The sequence below is a fragment of the Mesoplodon densirostris genome, chromosome 1 (genome assembly GCF_025265405.1).
Source record: "Mesoplodon densirostris isolate mMesDen1 chromosome 1, mMesDen1 primary haplotype, whole genome shotgun sequence".
Classification (NCBI taxonomy): domain Eukaryota; kingdom Metazoa; phylum Chordata; class Mammalia; order Artiodactyla; family Ziphiidae; genus Mesoplodon; species Mesoplodon densirostris.
The window spans coordinates 61,738,382-61,756,324 of record NC_082661.1 but is presented as its reverse complement, the minus strand read 5'-3'; the positions used below and the strand labels follow the sequence as shown (position 1 = coordinate 61,756,324).

General features: G+C 36.7%; 2 protein-coding genes across 3 annotated transcripts in view; one reads left to right on the top strand and one right to left on the bottom strand.

The window, feature by feature from the left end:
• Positions 1-212: 212 nt before the first annotated feature.
• On the bottom strand, positions 213-12,824 carry DCAF16 (DDB1 and CUL4 associated factor 16). Of its 2 annotated transcripts, none has more exons than XM_060103823.1 (2): positions 12,242-12,824; positions 213-3,318 (listed from the first exon to the last, which is right to left on the bottom strand). In XM_060103823.1, the coding sequence occupies exon 2, from the start codon at positions 2,676-2,678 to the stop codon at positions 2,028-2,030; it is 651 nt and encodes a 216-aa protein (XP_059959806.1). In that variant the 5' UTR covers positions 2,679-3,318; positions 12,242-12,824; the 3' UTR covers positions 213-2,027. The 2 variants fall into 2 exon arrangements, with proteins under 2 accessions (XP_059959806.1, XP_059959798.1); XM_060103815.1 differs by having other exon boundaries at positions 213-3,303.
• Positions 12,545-17,943, top strand: part of NCAPG (non-SMC condensin I complex subunit G) — a 45,583-nt gene continuing 40,184 nt past the window's right edge. Inside the window, exons 1-5 of the mRNA XM_060103801.1 lie at positions 12,545-12,807; positions 13,760-13,963; positions 14,481-14,709; positions 16,472-16,617; positions 16,899-16,983. Coding sequence (XP_059959784.1) covers positions 12,697-12,807; positions 13,760-13,963; positions 14,481-14,709; positions 16,472-16,617; positions 16,899-16,983 — 775 coding nt within the window. The 5' untranslated portion in view covers positions 12,545-12,696. The remainder of the gene's footprint in view (positions 12,808-13,759; positions 13,964-14,480; positions 14,710-16,471; positions 16,618-16,898; positions 16,984-17,943) is intronic.

The following is a 17,943-nucleotide window of genomic DNA, read 5'->3' as shown; positions in this document are numbered from 1 at the left end:
TCTGGGTCTTGACTGCATATCTGACACTTTCCTCTTCAAGTATGTTTCTTTTCTAGAGCTGCCAAGTCACCTCCTATCAGATATACTGTATCTCTATGGACTCTATCCAGCACTTGGTGAATGTTGAATATGCCTTAAGCAAAGCAGAATCTATTTCATTCATGAAGAATAAATGACCATACTCTGTTCAGCATGTACAAAGCTGTTGGTTTATTCAGCTGGGAAGCTGGGGAAAGGCTTCCTTTGGGAATGAACAGCAAAAATGTGTTCATGAACAAGGCACTTTTACACACACACACACACACACATGCACACACACAGAGGCACATATTATGGTTACATAAACAGCAACAGATTTTAATTTTTAGACCCCTGTACCTCTTCCCAACTTCCCCTAAAAAAAAAAAAAACAGAAGCAAAGAAAGAAACAGGTTTTTGTAACATTTTAAAAACCAACTTCATAGAACATCTACATAGGAACAGTTACTGATACATTCAGTTACACTAATATTATATGGTTTCAGTTCAGTAACAAATTTTCCATTAACAAATATTTTTTCCTACCTACTATAATTCCCTCCTTTTTCCTTAAGAGGAGACAACCAAGGTTCAGCAGAAACTACTCATTAGGTTATAAACATTCTCCTCTCCCCTTAAAGTTGCTATGCATTTATAGAATTTGTGATTCCATTAATGCTTCAATTTTTTGATGCCACACTGTATGTATACAGCACTTAATTATGGAGAATAGGAAAAAGCAAAACTAAAATAAGGAAGGATATATGATATATCTTTAACAATCTGTTTTCTGATTCCCTTTAGATACCCAGTCAACTAGGATCACACAAAGGTTTCACTCTTTATTGTAGGTGTGTGAGAAGACTTACTGGTCTCATGCATTTTATGTATGTTGATTTCTACGTTTTGACTCATCTAAATAAACACAGCAAGATTCATTTACAAGGGTACATATGCTTTCTATTCAGCCAGAAAAAAAATCTAAAGCTAGATGTAGAAAAACAATGGTGCTAAAAAAATCTTCAACTTTAGACTGTATTAGGCTGAGATTTTCTGCAGTAAAGTTCCTGAAAAGTTTGCAGTGGGTGTGGAAAGTGCATGAAGTACTGCTCCAGGGAACATCATACAGATGAAATACTTTAATCCACTAACATAAATCCTCTCTTAATTTTTTCCCATTGGTCTTTGGAATGGGTTTTATTTGCTCTTGACTAAGGTCTGGATGCCAAGATGCAGGAAATGTACTGCCTACAGAACAGGTGTCTGTTTAATCCCCAGGTATGATCTTATAAGCCACTTTAGCTAGAGACCGCCTGGTGGGAGCCTATAAAATGTTTATGCTGTAACGGCAGGTTCCATAATAGGTTTGGAGCAGTGTAGGCTACTACTACACTACTGCACTCCCTCCCCCCGAAATAGGAACTCCTAAAGGGTGCCATATGTAGGTCTACCAATATAAAAAGTGGGAGATAAATCCATATTCCCACCATTTTCTTTTATCTAGTTATTCAATTTAACTCAGCTACCTCCCTAAAAGTGAGTATCAGAGAAAAGTATGCTCAGAAAGGTGTTACTGGGAATAGCTAACTTACCACTTTCCACAATGGCTATTCTGAAGGTTGGGTGACAAACGGGGTAGTGGCCTCCTTTTCCTTCCCATTAATAATTAGGTATCTAGTTAAGTCCATTAGACAGGCACAGTAAACTGCGGTGAGAATTAAGTGTGGAGAATAGTCAACTTATCTCTTGTAATAAGGTCCCTTTTGACTAATTCTCTACTGAAGTTCTCATTTTAACCACAGGGTCTTTCAAAGTGAATGCTCACAATGCACATCTTCTGTAGTTGAGTTACAGGACTCTTGGGTATTATATTCAATACTTGATCGTATTTTGGCATATCAGGACAGTTTGGTTGAGAAGATGTTTGTTAGTTCCTCAACTGTGGGCTGTGTAACTGTATTCCTTTCTCAACTGGCAACACGAGAGATATGAGAAGGAATGGTGGATCTTTATAGTGATGCAGTTAGGAGTTTGTTAACTGCCTTTTGGAAGTCAGTGTAGGAGTAAGTAGTGTTGATGGGTTCAGTGCGGGTTGTTTCCTTAACTGTTTTAGTTAACCAGCCACAGCAACAACCAGAAACACATGAATTAGGAATTTGTTTTAGGTACTCAGGTATGGGAGTGGCTCTACTCAATGTTCGGCTTAACTGTTTGGTGGCAAACTGCAGTGCCCCATTTAGAGTGGCATGATCTCTAGAAAGCCGGCTGGGACTCATAAGGGGCTTTTGAAAAGGTGGGACTCCACAAGAAGCTAGAGGAGGCCATTCAGGAATTGGTTCCAGTTTGGGTACACAATGGGAGCAATGGGAGAGTCTTAGTCCTATCTCTCGTAGTATATGGACTGGTGTGCTAGCATCCAAGAGTTTAGCATGATACAACCAGGAATTAGGATTTAAAGGTTTCCAAGTTGTAGAATATTTTAAAAGGCACTTAACCTGCCAGGCAAGACTCTCAAGAGGTGTTAGGTTGGGCACCACAGGGTCCTCTTCTTCAGAGGAATCCCACTCTTCCCCAGAACTCTCATTTAGGTAGTTAGCATTTTCTTCTTCCTCACTTTCTGATTCTGATAAGGGGTCAGGAGAGGGATTTCTAGGACCCATTAGAATAGAACAACAGTATAGAAAAAAAGGTACCAGAAAAAGGTAACAATCTAAGCCAGTAAAACACTAACACTGGCAAATAGAAGCAGAAGATGAGAAATCCTTTCAATAGGATTCATTTGTCTGTTTCTCAGTCTGTTACACACACACAGTATGCCTCTGGCTCTCACCACTGTGCAGTTCTTCAAGATTATGTTGTATATTCTTCACTTACAAAGAAGACAGCTCAGTTCTCAGGATGAGTTCAGTGTGTAAAATTTAGTCACTTACCAGTGGCACAGGTCAGAGTCTCTCCTTCAAATCCTGGCTACCCAGGAAGAGAAGGGGTCCTCATCTAGGCAAGCTGATTTTCTTAGCATGGTCTCAACTGGTTGTGAAATTATGAAGAGACACTTTGTGTACTCTTTTTTGCTGGCAGGGATATTATATCTATTTTGTAATGAAAAGAAACTCAGTGGTCGCCTTCTTTGTCCGCTGGTGCAGCAACTTTTGTGCAGGGGGATGGTGGGACGAGTTGTCAAGGATCTGTCTGGTGTGCACGGATCCGATGTTTTCCATAGGTGGTGCAAATGTCCTTGGGAACTGGTGACTTAGTTGTTGGACTATCTGGAAAGGTAGCCTTAACCTGTGAATGAGAAGACTAGAGACATGATATTAAAGCCTGAAAGCACTGGGTAACATTATTATCCATCTAACTTCACAGACTATCCAAGCACATGATGTTGAGCAAGAAGCCGTATCAGCTTTCCCATCTCTAGCACATAGGTTTAGGCAGAGTTTCCTACTGGGAATGGACCCTACCATGACAAAATTGGGAAGGAGAGCCTGGGGCCACTTTAATCTTTTGTTGGTACATATCTGGGCTAGTTTGTTTTTTATCATGCAGTTCTAGCCCAGGAAATTACTTCTGCAAAAGCAGATCCCTTATGCCCCAAACTGCAAATAGGGAGCTATAAAAGATATCTTTTTTAATCTTTAGAGGTGCTTGTTGGGATTAGTTCTAGGGGACCTGTGCTGGTTGTAGAGTTCTATACGTTAGAACTCTTGCTGGGACCCCAGAGGTTGTGGTCCTATGACCATACTCAACAGATAATGAGGGAAGATGGCAGGTATAAATCTTAATATAGCAGGAGTTACAATGAATACAAACAGCTTAAATTGACAATTAAAAGGCAGACACTCAGACTGGATCAACAAAACAAAACAAGATTTAACAATATGCTGCTAACAAAAGATATTTTAAAGCAAAAAGACCCAAAAAAGGTCAAAGCTAAAAATATGAAAAAATATGTATCAGGTAACTGTGGACCAGAATAAAGCTGGGACACAATCTTAATATCCAACAAAAAAGATTTCAAGCCAAAAAAATATAAGGGACAAAGATCGATGATAATACTAGTAAAAGGAAGACAATGAAATTGATACATTCATCATAAACATCTAAGACCCTAAAAGCACATCCTCAAAATTTCTCTAGTAACAACTAATAGAACTGACAGGGGAATATAAGCAGGGATACAAGCATTCTGAAAAAGTTAAAATATTAATATACTTTAGATATTATATATATATATTTTTTTATTTTTATTTTTTTTTATTTTTTGCGGTACGCGGGCCTCTCACTGCTGTGGCCTCCCCCATTGCGGAGCACAGGCTCCGGACGCGCAGGCCCAGCGGCCATGGCTCACGGGCCCAGCCGCTCCGCGGCATATGGGATCCTCCCAGACCGGGGCACGAACCCGTATCCCCTGCATCGGCAGGCGGACTCTCAACCACTGCGCCACCAGGGAGGCCCTAGATATTATATTATTTAAGTATACAAAACTCTATACCAAACAGAACAGATATTAAGTACACACACACACACACACACACACAAATAGTTCATGCATTAGGTTATAAAGTATAACTAGATTCCAAAGGGTCAATTTCATTTAGACTAAATTCTCTAACCATAATGCAATAAAAGTAAATATTAAAGGTTAGTTAAAAGTAATCCTGTTAGGAAACTAGCTCATGAATTAATAAAATGGAAATCATAAAAGATATTAGATATAAAACTGAATAATATAACCCCACAAGCAAAAATTTGTGGGGTATGGCCAAACCAGTACCTAGAAGAAATTTATAGCTTTGAATACATTGATGAGGAAACAAGGAAGTTTAAATACGCACAAGTTAAGCATTCAATTCAAGACAATGGAAAAGCGCAACAGCAAAATAAGCAGAAAGGAAATAATAAAGGCAGAAATTAAATGGTATATAAAAGAATAATAGAGTGATAAAACTGAAAGATGGTTTTCTGAAAATATGAATAAGAAAAACAAAACTAGTGAGTTATCAGGAAAGAGATTTAAAAATACCCCCCAAAATTAAAAACATAATATATGCTAAAATGTGAAAACCGAGATAAAATGGCTAAATTCTAGAAGAATATAAAATACTAAAATTTGTACAGGAAGAAATAGATAACTTGAATAAAACAGACCAGTATTAAAGAAACTCAAAAGGTAACAACCTCCTATTAAAAACACCAGGTGCAAATGGTTTTATAAGAGAGTTCCACTAAACTTCCAAGGAAATTAATACATATTTTATATAAGTTGTTCCAGAAAAAAGAAAAATAGCATAAAACTACTTTTATGAGGATAATAATATATTAATTCCAAATCTAGAGATGAAGCGAATAAGGCTCATTTCACTTGCAAAAATTTCAAATATTACCTAACAAAATGTAATAGCGTATTAAAGAAAAAAAGAATGTCATAATCATGTACAGCTTATCATAGGAAAGCAAGAATATCTCAACTTCATAAAACTTATAAATATGTCACTACAGCAATAAAATAAATTAGATAGTTTTATTAACTATGGATATTTAACCGTTCTTGGTTCTTGATCAACACCTATTTATGTTTTAAAAAACAAAATGCTCTTACCAAACTAGGAAGAGAAAGTTACTTTCTCAACAAGGTAAAAATTATCTACGAAAAACTTTCAGCAAATATCCTAAATGAGAAACTTCAGATATATTCCCTTTAAAAATGAAATTAGGGAATTCCCTGGTGGTGCAGTCGTTAGGAATCCGCCTCTCAATGCAAGGGACAAGGGTTCTATCCGTGGTCCAGGAAGATCCCACATACCGCGGAGCAACTAAGCCCGTGCGCCACGACAACTGAGCCTGCGCTCTAGAGCCGGCGCGCCTAGAGCCCGTGCTCCACAAGGAAGAATAGCCCCCGTTCGCCGCAACTAGAGAAAGCCCGAGCGCAGCAACAAACACCCAACGCAGCCAAAAATTAATTAATTAATTTAAAAAATGAAATTAGATAATGATAAGGACTGATATTGTGTAACAAAGTACTAAAGTTCTAATCAATGTTTTATTTTAAAAAAGGTGTGAGAACTGGAAAAAAAGATATAAAACTACTAATTTACAGATGATATGGTCATCTAACATTAAAAAAGCCTAACTTATAAACTATTAGAGCTAATAAAAGAGTTCAACAAAGTTCCTGGATCTGAGATTAACCTACGACTATTCACTAATTTATTTATATAGCACTTAAAATTTTCCAGGTACTATTCTAGGAACTGCACAAATGTTAACTCATTTAAAATTCCCCTAACAATCCTGTAAGAGGTACTTTTATTGTCCCCATTTTATACATGAGGTTTAAGCTACCTGTCCAGGGTCATATATCTACTAAGTGATAGAATCAGGATTTGACCCCAGGCACTCTTAACACCAGCAATACTAACCATGAAATGTATTACATACATCACTTGCACAATAGGGGCAAAAAAAAAAACCTATAAAGGATTTAAGAACTAATCAATAATATGCGAGACCTCTATGAAGAAGACTGTAAAATTCTAATGAAGGACATAGATGATTTAAAACAGACATTCCATGCTCTTGGATGGAACAATGAATATTATAAAGAACTTTTTTCCAAATTAATTTATACAATTCCAATATGTTAAGAATAAAATTCCACATATAACTAAACAAACTATTTAAACAGAAGAGTAAAATAAATATCATGGCCTACAGGATATTAACACATATTATTACACGTTACAGAAGCCACAGAAATTAAAATAGGGTGGTTAGTTTAAGAACAAATAGTCCAATGGAACAAAGCTCAGAAACAGAGCCACATAAGACTTAAGAATGTAGTATACAGTAAAGTTGGCACATAAATCAAGGGGGAATGAATGCATTTAGTATATAATAATATTGGTAAAAACTGGCTCATTACATGAAGAAAAATAAAACTGTATACCTATATAATGCCACATACAAAGGAGGACTCATGACAGGTTAAAGACCTAAATGAGAATTGTAAAACTATATAGTTAATAGAATATAATGCAGGAGAATATCTTTGTGACTTAGGGGCAGAGAAGCACTTCTTAAAAAAACATAAAGCACAAGACCAAAATATGATGAATTCAATCACATCAAAATGAATATTTTTGGACTGAACTAAACACATCAAGAACAAAGTTAACTACAAACAACAACAACCAAAAAGGTAGCAATCTCAATAAAGAAATGGACAAAGGACAAACATATACAATTTACAGAAGAGAAAATCCATAGGCCATTAACTATATGATGTGTAAAGAGATATCACATTATTCTATTATTTTGGTAAAAATTAGAAAGCTGGAAAATGCCAAGTGTTCATGAGGGGACTAAAGGAACTCCCTTAGAAACCAGCACTACTGGTGGGATTACAGACTGGGGTAACCTTTCTGAAGAGCAATCTGGCAGCACTACTTAGTCAAACTATTGCACAACTCATGATGTAGGAATTCCACTCGGGTATATATAGCAGAGAAATTCTCCATAAGACCAACATGTACTCTGGGGAGTCATCTTTGGTGGTAAAGAAATAGAAGCATTCCAGGCTTCCATCACTGGAGGAGTGGACAAGTAACATGTGTTAAAAGCACATTAGAAGTATACATAGCAACACGGATGGACTAAAGGCATAGGTCTAAACGAAAAAAGCAAAACCAAAATATCAAGATCCCACTCATGCCATCATGTAGGAAATGACTTCCAAAATGAAAGTTAGTAAACATCTCTAGTTTCAAATACACACTGAAGTGGATATGGTCTGGTTTCATGTCAGTACTATTCCTCTAAAAAACATTTCTCTGGCTTCTACTCATTCTTTATCTAATTTAGTTCTCTGCAGTGTCTGGCACGTATTAGGGGCTTAGCAAATTTTTTGGAAAAATTAATGAGAGAATGATGAAGGCCTGCTGTAAGTAACTATACAAGCATGTTTCACTTTTATTCTAGGGAGACAGAAGTTACTAAATTATATTCAGGTGATTTGGTACTATGTTGTACAAAGACAAATGAAATAATTTTTTTAAACAAGATCAACAAAGATAATGCTACTAAAGCAATATAAAGGTCACTGCTTATAACTTCATCTTTAAGAACATGAGTGCAAATACTTTTAAAAGTTTATAATATTATTACCTACTTCAATCTGAAAACAAAAGGAAAACTTAAAACGTACCTTAAGTATTTTATTGAGACAGGTGTTTACTTTTTTAATTAATTAATTACTTACTTAATTAATTAATTTTGGCTGTGTTGGGTCTTTGTTGCTGCGCCCGGGGCTTTCTTTAGTGCGGCGAGTGGGGGCTACTCTTCGTTGTGGTGCTCGGGCTTCTCTTTGTGGTGGCTTCTCTTGTTGCAGAGCACGGGCTCAGTAGTTGTGGCTCCCGGGCTCTAGAGCACAGGCTCAGTAGTTGTGGCGCACAGGCTTAGTTGCTCCCTGGCATGTGTGATCTTCCCGGACCAGGGCTCGAACCTGTGTCCCCTGCACTGGCAGGCGGATTCTTAACCACTGCACCACCAGGGAAGTCTCCAGGGGTTAGCTTTTAATTCTTCTGTCCTCTTATATTTTTACTATTTTCATTTCAACCAGATTCCATTTGCATGATTACTGATTGGCTGGCTATACTCAGTAATTATGTTGCTCAAAGCATTCTTTAAAAGGCTCACTCTACTTTTTCTTGTTAAGCAAACATAAGTCAAAGTTTCTTTGAAGGCATATGTAAATTCTAGAGTGAACCCATCACTGTTACCTCTTTACATTCCATTGAGTAATAATACCCTCATATCAAAAGTGAATTAACCACTTACTCTGTACACTCCCATGCATAATTTACTTTGAAAGAACCATTTTCCTGTAATTTCAGAAATAGCCTTACCATACGAATTAGTTAGTTTGCTTAGTTTAGTTGCTACAATGTATTCTTTTCCCTATAGCATTAAAAGCAAAAGTCAAGACACAGGTAAGCTAAAGGCAGTGAATTTAAGCTTAATATAGCATCTTTTTTTTTTTTTTTACCAGTTTTATCGAGGTATGATTGACAAATTACATATATTTAACATGTACAATGTGATGCTTTGATATATGTATTCACTGTGAAATGGTTACCACAATCAAGCTAATTAACATATCCATCACCTCAGTTACTATTTTTTTTTTTTTGCATGTGATGATAACACTCGAGATCTATTCTCAGCAAATTTCAAGTATACATGATCAACTATAGTCACCATGATGTACATTAGGTCTCCAGAAAGTTTGTATGCTTTGATACCTATTTCCTCCACCTGCTAGCCACTGATAACCCCCATTCTACTCTTCATTACTATGAGTTCAACTTTTTAAGATTCCACATATAAGTGGGATCATACATTATTTGTCTTTCTGTGTCTGGTTTATTTCACATGGCAGAATGTCCTCCAGGTTGACCCATGTTGTTGTAAGTTGCAGGATTTCCTTCTTTTTAAAGACTAAATTGTGTATGTATATAAATGTCACATCTTCTTTATTCATTCATTCATTGATGGACACTTAGATTATTTCCGTATCTTGGTTACTGTGAATAATGCTGCAATAAACATGGGAATGCAGATATATCTTTGAGATAGTAATTTTATCCTTTGAATATATACCAAGAAGGGGGATTGCTGGATCATATGATAGCTCTATTTTTACTTTTTTGAGGAACCTCCATATTGTTTCCCACCAATGTGTATATAAGGGTCCTCATCCTCACCAACACTTGTTATCTTCTGACTTTTTGATAACAGCCATCCTGACAGGTGTGAAGTGATACCTTATTGTGGTTTTGATTTGCATTTCCCTGATGATTACGATGTTGAGCTCCTTTTCATATACATGTTGGCCATTTGTAGGTGTTCTCTGGAAAAATGTCTATTCAGGTCCTTGGCTCATTTTTAAAGCAGGTTATTATTATTTTTTTTGCTACTGAATTATATGAGTCCTTATATATTTTTGATATTAACATCTTATGGGATATATGGTTGAAAATATTTGCTTCCACTCCAAAGGCTGCCATTTTTGTAATCTAGTATCTTTTTTTTAACTTTTCAGATAATGTTCCAAAAATACTGAACAAAAACATGTTATTAATCCCCCCTGCCCAAGCTGGTCAAAATATAGTTAGGCTGACCTCTGGTGGCCAGATACCTCATCCTTCAGTAATGACAAAATGGTATGAAGTCACCTCTCATTTGTGGGTAACCAAATAAAATATGGTAAATGAAATAATATTGTTAGAAACTTCACAGTTAAACAAAGCAACAAAGGTAGCAGGCACCCAAAGCATAAGGAGAGTTGAGCAATTAAAGGCCACAAAATAAGAAAAATTCCTCCAAATATTAGTTTGTTCTTTTAGTTCACCAGTTGATTTTACATGAAAAACAAATGGTATATTCCAGTGGTTCCCAAAGTAAGAATAGTTCTACACTATCTAATACTGTAGTCACTAGCCCCATGTCTATTGAGCAGTTTGAAATGTAGCTAGTGTAAAATAATTCCCAATTCCAAAGACTTAATAGGAAAAAAAAAGAATGTAAGTTATCTCATCAATATAATTTATGTTGAGTACATGCTGAAATGATATTTTGGATAGAGTTGGTTTAAAAATTAATGCCCGTTCTAAGTTTCTTTCACCACAGCTGTCTAGGCATTCTACATTTTAGCTATAGTGAGATTATAAATGTTATCAAATATATTCCATGCACTCTTAAACCTCTATGCTTTCCCTCTAGCTGATTAACCTAAAATACCCACCCCTCTTGCCTTTTCAGAAATTAGACATCCTGATAATTTTGAAATTATGGGCAACCCAACTGCTACCACATTTACTATTTTAACTAGCATTTGAATACCTGCAATGTTTCAGGAATTAGGACTATGAAGAGAATAGATGAATAAATTATGGCATGCTCATACAACAGAATTCTAAAGCAACCTATATGTACCTCAGTTTCCTCTTCTTAAAAAGACAGAAAGAACTTACAAGGGTTGTGCCTAAGGATTAAATGAAGCAAAGTGCTTAGAACAGTGTCTTGGCATATAAGGTGGTGAAATAAAATTCATATTCTATGGCAAGACAAGAAAAATTTAAACATAAAGTTTTTCTCTGCCTGTTTGGGCCTCCTCCCTCCCCTTTAGTGTGTGTTGTGTATCTGCACTAACCAAACCTCCTTAGGAGATAACCTTCCTTCTTAATCTTGTAAGGAGTCAAGATGACCCATGACCTACTACTCCCTTTGTAACTATAGATCTGGATTGTGTAAACTGTCAACAATACGTCATTTGACATATAACCCTTTGTCTCAAAAACATATATTACTATGCTTAGACCTCAAAAGGGCAGGACAGTCCTCAGAGCTTCCTGAAAGATTGTCTCACAGGTTATAACCCTCAGGTTGGCTTGAATAAAATTTTCCATTTCTTTCCTAGAAGAAAGAAATTAATTTTTCCTCGAAAAAGGGTACAAAAGGTGTTGTTATTGTTATGGAAATATCAATATGAATAAACCTCAAAAATAATACTGAATGAAAAAAGCAAGTTGCACATAGGATCATTCATATAATATTAGAACATGAAAACAATACAAGATACTTATTCAGAGATTTATTCATATATCATTAATACATAAAAATTAACAGTAAATTCAGAAAATCCATTGCTGCTGGGGAGGAAAGGTAGTTCAACAGGAAAGAAGGCGTACAGGCTGCTTTGTAATCTATTTCTTTAGATGTTAATTTTTGTCTCAAATAATTCCATTAAAAAACAGTTTAAAGACTTAGTTCCTGCCGGAAGGCACTCCAAATTTCTTTATCTTACCATTACCCTAAACTCTTTTTCCATTCTGTGTTGAAAACATTGCCGTTATGCACCTCTGTAAACAGGCCTCGAAAGCCGGTACATCTAGAACAAGCTGTACCTAAATTAACCCGGGCCTCTCTTCCTATACTGCCTTCTACGTTTTCAGACTCTCCACCAGACGCGGACCTAAGGCTTAAAAATACTGCGGCCCGCCTCAGTCTGGAGACCTCGGAACATCGTCCTTTTCAGTAGAAACCGGGCCGCCGCCCAGCACTCCCGCACGCCCTAGCTCTCCCTTCTTGACGGATTTCCGAACGAACCCCTCCTCCCCTTCAGCGGGAACAGGGATTTTTCCCCTCAGCAGATTCCCTTTCTCACCCAAGGAGGATCCGTTTTTCTTCCTCGCCTCACTCCCAGCCGCAAGACACGAGTAAGCCTAGCGCCACCAGCTCTGTTCCAACAGTCACTCCGCCGCAAGGCTCGCACTCCAGTGGATACCACGTCCGGTGGCGCCAACTCCTCCTCCTCTTCGAAACGCCACTTCCCACGCGGAAAACGGTTTAAAAGACCGTAAGCGCAAGCGCCCCATCGGTGGGGTTGAAAGGGGTGGACCCATCTCTTCCCACTCTCGCCGCTCTAAACTCTCGCGATAGTCTCGCGTATTTCCTTCTCCCGCGGGAGTTATTTGAACGCTCTGGCGGTTACCACGCCCTCGGCTGTCGGCCGACTGCTGACCGGAGTCTGAAGCGTACCTGTGGAGTCTCCGACAGTGGTCAGTCGGGCCAGCTGCAGCCGAGCACGGACAGGCTTCGTCACGAACGGGTCCCGGCGCCATGGGGGCGGAGAAGAGGCTGCTGCCGATTAAGGAGGCCTTCCAGCTGGCGCAGAAGCCGCACCAGAACCAGGCGAAGCTGGTGGTGGCGCTGAGCCGCACCTACCACTCGGTAAGCGATGCGGCCCGCGGCACCGGGCCCCCGCCCCTCCCTTCCCCGGCTCGGCCTGGCCTCTCCCAGGGGCTTCCTTCCCGACTCCGCGCACCAAGACTCCAACCTCCTTAATTTTCCCGACCTGGTTCGGAGAGGCACACCCTTTCCCCCCCCCCACCCCCCCGCCTCTTCCCAGCGGCCTCCGGCGCGGACCATTAATCCTCTGGCGGTGAACTTGGAGAAGAGTTTGCGCGTACCGGGGCGACCGGGCATCTAGTGTAGGGCCGCAGCGTGGATCCTGAACGCGGTGCTCCAGCGGCTGTTGTCCCTCAGATCACCGCCCACATTTAATTACGTAAACCTCGCCCCACTGTTAAATTTTATCAAATCACCAATTAGCAAATTAATCGTTAGGACTTGGCTCTTCTTAGTCATGTAAATACTGTTTGTTTCGTTTTTAAATGAAACCTCAAGAAGAATAGGACCATGAATTTCGGGAGAATAAATCATCTTGAGGTCCGAGAAAAATTGTAAGTCAGTATAGGGCTTGAGGATATGAGGTAGGATGTGAAAGTTATATCAAAAGGAAATTGCTGTGTAATATTAAGGGTAATACGGTAAAATGCAAACGCTGTTGTTGATTTTGGGTTGTTCTTGAAGAAGCAGATTTTTACTAAACTGGTACCAAGGCATCATATTGAGAATTCAAGGGTGTTAAAAAAAAAAAAAAATCAGAGGAATCCTTTCACTGTCAAAATTCATGTTTGTTTTCTTCCTGGGAGAAATAAATTCTCTGGAGAGAAATTTGTGCAAATTTATTTCCCCTTTGATGGTTTGGATAATTGAGAGTTTACTAAATAATGATTTTAGTTTGTTTGCGTTAGGGCTGGTGTTTTCAGTGTCTTAGAGTAATGTTGAGAAAAAAGGATTTTATCCCTGCAGTTTGTGAAGGGTTTCTTTTCTCTTTCAGGTGGATGACAAAACAGGTTTTTATGAGGAGTTTGTTAATTACCTTAAATATGCTATGGTGGTCTATAAACGAGAACCAGCTGTGGAGAGGATAATAGAATTTGCAGCAAAGTTTGTTACTTCATTTCACCAGTCAGATATGGAAGATGATGAAGAAGAGGAAGATGGTGGCATTTTAAATTATTTGTTTACTTTTCTATTAAAGGTATACGAAAACTAGAATTTCGAGGGAATATTGTAGAAATTTTTACTATTTTAAAAGGGCCATGGGAGTTTGTATATCTTAGAGAATGAATATCTGGTAATTGAGAAAATGTCTGAACGCATCTGCCTTTTATAGGAAATATTAGAACTGTCATTAAGATTAAAAAGTGAACTTTAAAAAATAACTCCAGCATTAAATTTTTAATGACCATTCTAAACCAGTTCTTACATACATTTGTTTGAAGTGGGTTCTCTAGTTCTGAAGTAAAGAGTTCCTCCGAAGAGGAATATGCTCTTATAATTTAGCAGATACTTTAGACCTGTGTATTTTGAGACTTAATGTTATGTAATGTGTATTTAGCATGCATATATGGATCAAGGTAGCATTATAGTTTTTCTGCAAGGAATGAATTATTGCTGTAAATTCTTGAATTCTAAACATATAGAATTCAAATGGTATGTCATTATTTAGTAATGGTATGTGACTTGGAATAAATTTTGTTTTGCTTCTGTTTTAGTCTCATGAAGCAAACAGCAATGCAGTTAGATTTAGAGTGTGCCAGCTCATAAACAAGCTCTTGGGAAATATGCCAGAAAATGCCCAGATTGATGATGATTTGTTTGATAAAATTAATGAAGCCATGCTTATTAGATTGAAAGATAAAATTCCAAATGTAAGGATACAGGCAGTTCTTGCTCTTTCACGCCTTCAGGATCCCAAAGATGATGAATGCCTGGTGGTTAATGGTATGTATAGCTCCTTAAATCCTTTTTCAGTTTCACTGACTTTGTTAAATTCTCAGCAGATGAATTTTCTTATTATGAAATATTATGGAAGAGCATAGTTTATATATACACACACACATACGTACATATATGTAAAAATATATGATTAAAAAAAAATACCCAAGTAGCCACCATCCAACCTAAAAAAAAAGTAGAGCATCATCAATACTTCTGAAGCCTGTCTTATGTCCCTTTCTAGTTATATCACTCTCCCTCCGAATTAACAAATATCTTGAATTTTGGGTTCCCTTTTGTTTGTTTGTTTAAACAGTTAACCACATGTATATACTTCTAAATAATGTTTAAGTTTTGCATATCATTTTGTATGTTTTGTGGATCATACTATATTTTTCTGTGCTCTCAACATTATTTCTCATTGTAACATTCATCCATGTTGATATATTACTGATATACTGTTCTATTGTATGAATGTAAGACAATTTTATTGTTTCTAATATTGATGGACCTTCTAGTTGTTTCCAGTTATTTTCCTCTTAAAATACAGCGTCATTGCTATGAACTTCCTTACACAGTACATGGCTTCTGGTGCACAGTTTTTCTAGGATATGTACCTAAGGGTGGACTTGTTGGGATATGTGCATTCAGCTTTATTAGATGAGGTACAAGTGTTCTACAAAACATTTTATCAATTTATTTTTTCAGTAACAGTGCATAAAAGTGTTCATTGAGCCATATCCTCTCTAGTGTTTGGGACTGTCAGATTTTTAAATTTTTGTTAATCAGGTTGTGTGTATCATATGTCATTGTTATGCATCTTTTCATATATTTAGCAGCCAATTTTCTTCTGTATAATGCCTATTAATGTGTTCTGCTCATTTTTCTATTGGTTTGTCTTATTAATTGGAGTTCTTTATATATTCTGAAGGGAAATCCTTGGGTTATATGAATTGTTAGATCTTCCTGCTTTCAATGGATTATTTCACTGTCTTCACTATGTCCTTTGTTGGGCAGAAATTCCTAATGTCAAAATTATCAGTCTCTTCCTGTATGATTTGCACTTTCTATCTTTTATTTAAGAAATCTTTCTCTACCTCTGGGCTCATAAAGATAGTCATATTCCAGTTTTCCATATATGCCTAGGTTTATTTTGGGAACTCTTCTGGTTTGTTTTTCTCTTTGTCCCTGTTACTACCTTTATAATTTTGATAACTGGTGGTAGTTGGTATTTTTTGGTGTTAAGTGAGGGACATAATAATATGTAAAACATATACGTTTAGTAGTCAACATATACTTGATTATAAAGCCTGGGAAAATCTGAGAAGTAGAGGTGAATAAATATTTAAATACAGGAAATGAGTTTTATTCAATGAGTAAAATGAGAAGTTATTTCTTTTTAGGATTCATTAAAAATCAAAATAGTGCTTTATAAAGCCATATCAGTTTAAAATAAACTGGCTTCCATCCTAGACTTGTTTCTAAATCTTAAAGAGTAGCAAAGACATAATCTGAATGATGGATTTTCCATGATCTTTAGGGTTATTTTCAGTTTTAGCCTTCCTGTCCAGTCCATTGACTAATTTCTAATTCTGTCCTTTTTAAGGGACGTTGGCAGAAAAAAATCTTCAGCTAAAATTAAATGTGTAAGACTAAAAAATGACTTTTATCATTTTAAAGATTAAATATCAAAATATGGGTTATCTATGACTATGGCTAACTAAATAATATGTTGTTAGCGTACTAAAATGTATTGCTCTATTTTTAGCATATGCTACTTTGATTGAAAATGATTCAAATCCAGAAGTTAGGCGGGCAGTGTTATCATGTATTGCGCCATCAGCAAAGACTTTGCCAAAAATTGTAGGGCGCACCAAGGATGTGAAAGAGGCTGTCAGAAAGCTGGCTTATCAGGTAAATAAGTCAATATCTTATGTAGACATGTTCTTAAAAGACAAGAAGGTGTATTCTTAAAATACTTTTGAAAAATATTTGACACAATAATTCAATTGAGATTTTTATGGACGGAGAGTGTAGATAATTTAGGTAGAATCTTATTGCATTAATGTGTTACCAGATATTAATTTTTTTGGAAATTCTGGATAATTTTCTTAGGTGAAGGAGATATTACTAGTTATAAAATACATAAATTATATTGAGTTTAATGGCCATTTTTTTATTATCATCTCTTTAAGGTTTTAGCTGAAAAGGTTCACATGAGAGCTATGTCCATTGCCCAGAGAGTAATGCTCCTTCAACAAGGTCTTAATGACAGATCAGGTAAGTTAGATATCATTATAGACAAAACATTAGTAGATTTTGAGGTTAGATTTAAAAGGTTTAGGAAAGAGTGTCCTAAATTAGGTCAGGTAAGCCTATCATTCCCACAGCCTGTCAAAGTTTATCTACGTGTATTGTATAGAATACATTTTCTAGGGTTAAAGGTCTTGGTACTTAGAAGTAGCACAGTTTGTTTTAATTTTTCTGTGTTTTATGTATGGAGAAACTAGAGCTTAAGGCTATAAAAATAACACCAGAAGTAGGGCAGGATCTCTTTTTCAGCCCTCTTGCTTCCTTTAAAAAAAAATGCTGTCTTATCCCTTTTGTGTATATCCTCCTATGAATGTGTTCTGTGTACCCGAAACAATTAGAAATGGTCAGACCAGTATAATTTTTCTAGTTTTTCCCCCCCCTTTTTCTCTCTGTTATAGCTGGAGAATCGACTTACAGCAATGATATGAAGAATGATATATTTTAAATTTCCAAACTCCATGAGAAGGCTAAGATGGCTAAATTTTGCTGTAGCAAGAAAACCTGAGTTTGAAGGACTAATGACTAGGATGACTTTAAAAACTAAGAATAAGGTTTTTCAGTGATACATGCCTGTATGATTCACTACTGCACATATCAATCATGTAATAAATGGATGAAGTCAGGCAACAAGTAAAATAATAGGTATTATATTTAGTCTAGACTAGTACCTGAAGCCCTGTAAACTCAGGGGAGAAGGAATGCAAAAATATTTTTGTAGGCTGTGGTAGTGGTTGTATATTTGGTTCTGACCTCTTCCATTTTCATGTGAAAGTGAGCATCACAGTGACTTTTCACTTTTTACAATATCATTGTACTTTTAATTTTTTCTTTAGTACACATTGTTTTGCCTCTGGTCCCATTTTTATAGTAAATGTCCCATTTATAGTAAATTGATCTGATAAGAGTTAATTAAAACAGACAAAATAT

Bases quoted from the DNA above. Each gene is read 5' to 3' on its own strand.
- DCAF16 (XM_060103823.1), bottom strand. From the start codon at position 2,678: ATGGGTCCTAGAAATCCCTCTCCTGACCCCTTATCAGAATCAGAAAGT.